This window comes from Chrysemys picta, chromosome 1 (genome assembly GCF_011386835.1).
Source record: "Chrysemys picta bellii isolate R12L10 chromosome 1, ASM1138683v2, whole genome shotgun sequence".
NCBI classification, from domain to species: Eukaryota; Metazoa; Chordata; order Testudines; family Emydidae; genus Chrysemys; species Chrysemys picta.
The window spans coordinates 357,519,865-357,523,779 of NC_088791.1; the positions used below are offsets into that span (position 1 = coordinate 357,519,865).

The 3,915-nt window shown below is 46.7% G+C and overlaps 1 protein-coding gene across 1 annotated transcript; it reads left to right on the forward strand.

Annotated features, from left to right (window-relative positions):
- Positions 1-362: 362 nt before the first annotated feature.
- Positions 363-1,322, forward strand: LOC101946477 (olfactory receptor 52J3-like). The gene has a single exon (XM_005314367.2). The coding sequence runs from the start codon at positions 363-365 to the stop codon at positions 1,320-1,322; it is 960 nt and encodes a 319-aa protein (XP_005314424.2).
- Positions 1,323-3,915: the final 2,593 nt, after the last annotated feature.

The window sequence follows — 3,915 nt, forward strand, 5'->3', positions numbered from 1 at the left end:
GTTAAATGTTATTATATTATGGTCACTATTTCCAAGTGGTCCTCTGTAAGATTTAGAAATTACAAGAACATTGTTTACCGCAGTCCCTCCCATCTGTTCCTCCTCATGGCTTTACTGTCTCTGGTATGAAAGTCTTCTGCCCTGGGGCTTCTGCTGTCTTTAGAGGCCTCCCTGGCTCTCACTGACTCTTTGTCTCAGCTGACAACTTCCCTTTCTTCACTTGCTTGTTTCTCTTTCTGTAGTTTCTCTCTTTGGCTCTTAAGTACAGTTTGGATGAGCGACGCTAAGCAGAGTAAAGCAGCACTGTATTTCCTTGCAGGGAGCGTCTGTGCCAGCGGCAGGGACATCAGCAACCCCTGGAGATGCCACTGCTCAATTATACCTACTCCCACCCTTCCACCTTCATCCTGCTGGGCATCCCAGGGCTGGAAGCTGCACATGCCTGGATCTCCATCTTCTTCTGCACTGTCTACATCATAACACTGCTGGGGAACTGCACCATCCTGCTCATCGTCAAAACAGAGCCCAGCCTCCACCAGCCCATGTTCTACTTGCTGTGCATGCTCTCAGCCGTCGACCTGGGCCTCTCTACTGCTACAGTGCCCAGAATGCTGGGCATCTTCTGGTTCAACTTCAGAGAGATCAGCTTTGGTGGCTGCCTGACCCAGATGTTCTTCATTCACACGTTCACGGGAATGGAGTCAGCCATCCTTCTAGCCATGGCCTTTGACAGATACGTGGCCATCTGTGACCCTCTGAGATACACTGTGATCTTAGCAAAGAAGAGAATTGCACTGATGGGCCTGGTGATTATATTGAAGCCAGGAGTCCTCATTTTCCCCATGGTATTCCTGGTTGACCATCTGCCTTTCTGTAGAGCCCATGTCCTTGCCCATTCCTACTGCGAGCACATGGGAATTGCAAAGCTGGCCTGTGCAGACATTAGGGCCAATGGAGAATATGACTTGTTTTTAGTTTCCCTCTTAGTGATGGATCTGATCATGATTTTCTTGTCCTATGTTCGTATACTACGGGCCATCTTCCGGCTCCCATCCAATGACGCACGCCTCAAAGCTCTCAGCACCTGTGGCTCCCACATGGCTGTGATGTTCATATTCTACACCCCAGTGCTTTTCTCATACCTCACACACAGGTTCGGCCAGCAGATTCCCGGTTCTGCCCACATTCTGGTTGCCAGTTTCCATATCCTCATGCCCCCCATGCTGAACCCAGTCATTTACGGGGTGAGGGTGAAGGAGATCCGTGAGAGGGTGCTGAGAAAATTCCCCAGAGAAAGCGCTACTTACTCCTGTTTCTGCTGATCAGTGTGACCTCTAATAGAGCTTCTTACACCCCAAAGCAATACGTTTGTCTGGGGCCTTTTGAACCTGAACTCGGTAATGATGCATTGCTGTCATTTCTCCTCTGCTCTGTGCCTTGGAGAGCTGGGGTGAGACTGGCAAAGGCAAGGCAATATTCTCCTGTCACCAGTGACTTTGCCACTTACATGTGGATCACTTCAACAAAACCAAATTGGCCAAGAGGCTGTGGGAGAACTATAGAACCAATGTGGCCAGCTATAGGAGAGAGACCAATAGATTTGGAGCGCTGCTGGGGAAAGGGCTAAAGTTCTTCAATCCAACACATGGTAAGGAGAACTCAACTATAGCCTTTGCATCAATCCTCATTGCAGGGGATATGAGGGAGATTCCCGCACCTGAGCCATTCTGTTTAGGTGACAGATCTGAGTACAGCTGCCCATACTAGCCAATAGCCATTGGTGGGCCTGGCCTTCAGGGACTTCTCTGATTCTCTTCTTAAACCCAGTTAGACTTTTGGCCTTTACAACATCCCCTGGCTCAGAGATTCCCGTGTTTTTGGAGCCATGTCTTCTGAGATTCTTCAAGTTCATCTTGTTTTCAATGTGAGACGGTCTGGGTTAAAATACTCATGGGGAGCAGGCAGGGACAAAGGAGGCTGTACCAACAAGGGGCTGTCGGGGGCCAGAGAAATTAGAAAAGCCTCAGGGGCACAAGGGGCGGGTGGTGTTTGGTTGGTGTTTCTCCTCTATGGATCTAATGGGTGAGCTTCATGCCTCCAGGGTATCCTGGTTTGAAATTTAAATGAAAGCTGAGATTCATAGATTCCTAGGCCTGAAGGGCCCCTTGTGATCCTCTAGTCTGACCTCCTGCACAACGCAGCCTAGAGCCCTGCCCCCAAAACGTTCCTGGAGCAGAGCTTTTAGAGAAACACCCAGCCTTGATTTAAATATTGTTCAGTGGGTTTTTCTCAAGCTCCTCAAAATCTTCCCCAATCTTGATTATCCCAAATCATGTTCTGTCATGTGCAGAGTGGGCCCACTCCCTGCTCTTTCTTCCCAGGTCAGTAGTAACTCTACTGCAATATTATTAATAGATAGATAGATTATAAGGCCAGAAAGAACCACTGTGATCATGTAGTCCAAAGGTTCTCAAACTGTGGGACAGGTCACTATTCTGCCGGGGGGGGGGGGTGACATGCTTTGAGGGAAAATAAACTTCCTGCATACATTCTACTCACAGCAATGAATAACTCACCAACCTGATCCCTCCAGACAGATCTGGTACTCAGATGGCGCTGTGCATTTGACAATAGGTGGTGCTGTGCATTTTGACGGATTTCTGTTAAGCCTGACTTCAGTACTGGGCAAACTGGTTGAAACCACAGTAAAGAACAGAATTGTCAGACACATAGATGAACATGATTTGTTGGGGAAGAGTCAGCATGGTTTTGTAAAGGGAAATCATGCCTCACCAATCTACTAGAATTCTTTGAGGGTGTCAAGAAGCATATGGACAAGGGGGATCCAGTGGATATAGTGTACTTAGATTTTTCAGAAAGCCTTTGACAAGATCCCTCATCAAAGGCTCTTAAGCAAAGTAAGCTGGCACGGGATCAGAGGGAAGGTCCTTTCATTGATTGGAAAGTGGTTAAAAGATAGGAAACAAAGGGTAGGTATAAATGGTCAGTTTTCAGAATGGAGAGAGATAAATAGTGATCTCCGCCAGGGGTCTGTTCTGGGACCAGTCCTACTCAACATATTCATAAATGATCTGGAAAAAGGAGTAGTAACAATCTCTTTAGATGATATAAAACTACTCAAGACAGTTAAGTCCCAGGCAGATTGCAAAGAGCTACAAAAGGGATCTCACAAAACTGGGTGACTGGGCAAAAAAAAGGCAGATGAAATTCAATGTTGATAAATGCAAAGTATTGCACATTGGAAAACATAATCCCAACTATACATATAAAATGATGGGGTCTAAATTAGCTGTTCCAGTCAAGAAAGAGATCTTGGAGTCATTGTGGATAGTTCTCTGAAAACATCCACTCAACGTGCAGTAGCAGTCAAAAAAGCAAACAGAATGTTGGGAATCATTAAGAAAGGGATAGATAACAATATAGAAAATATCATATTGCCTCTATACAAATCCATGGTACGCCCACATCTTGAATACTGCATGCAGATGTGGTCACCCCATCTGAAAAAAAAAACATATATTGGAATAGGAAAAGGTACAGAGAAGGACAACATAAATGATTAGGGGTATGGAGCGGCTTGCGTATGAGAAATTAAAAAGACTGGGACATGACTGGTGTGGAAAAGTTGAATAAGGAAATGTTATTTTCTCCTTCACATAAGACAAAAACTAGGGGTCACCCACTAAGTTCATTCAAAGCTGCACGGATGCACAGCAAGCTATCAAGGGCCATACTGATGGAGAGAGGGGCCCCTCTCCTGTCCCAGTCTGGCCCTGCCCAACCCAAATAGAGCTGCCGTGGTAGTTGAGAGGTGTCCTGCACCCAGCCCAGTGCTTCTCCCCCAGCGCTGAGCTGCTGCAGCAAGAGAGTCCTGGGAGGATTCCTCTCTCCCCG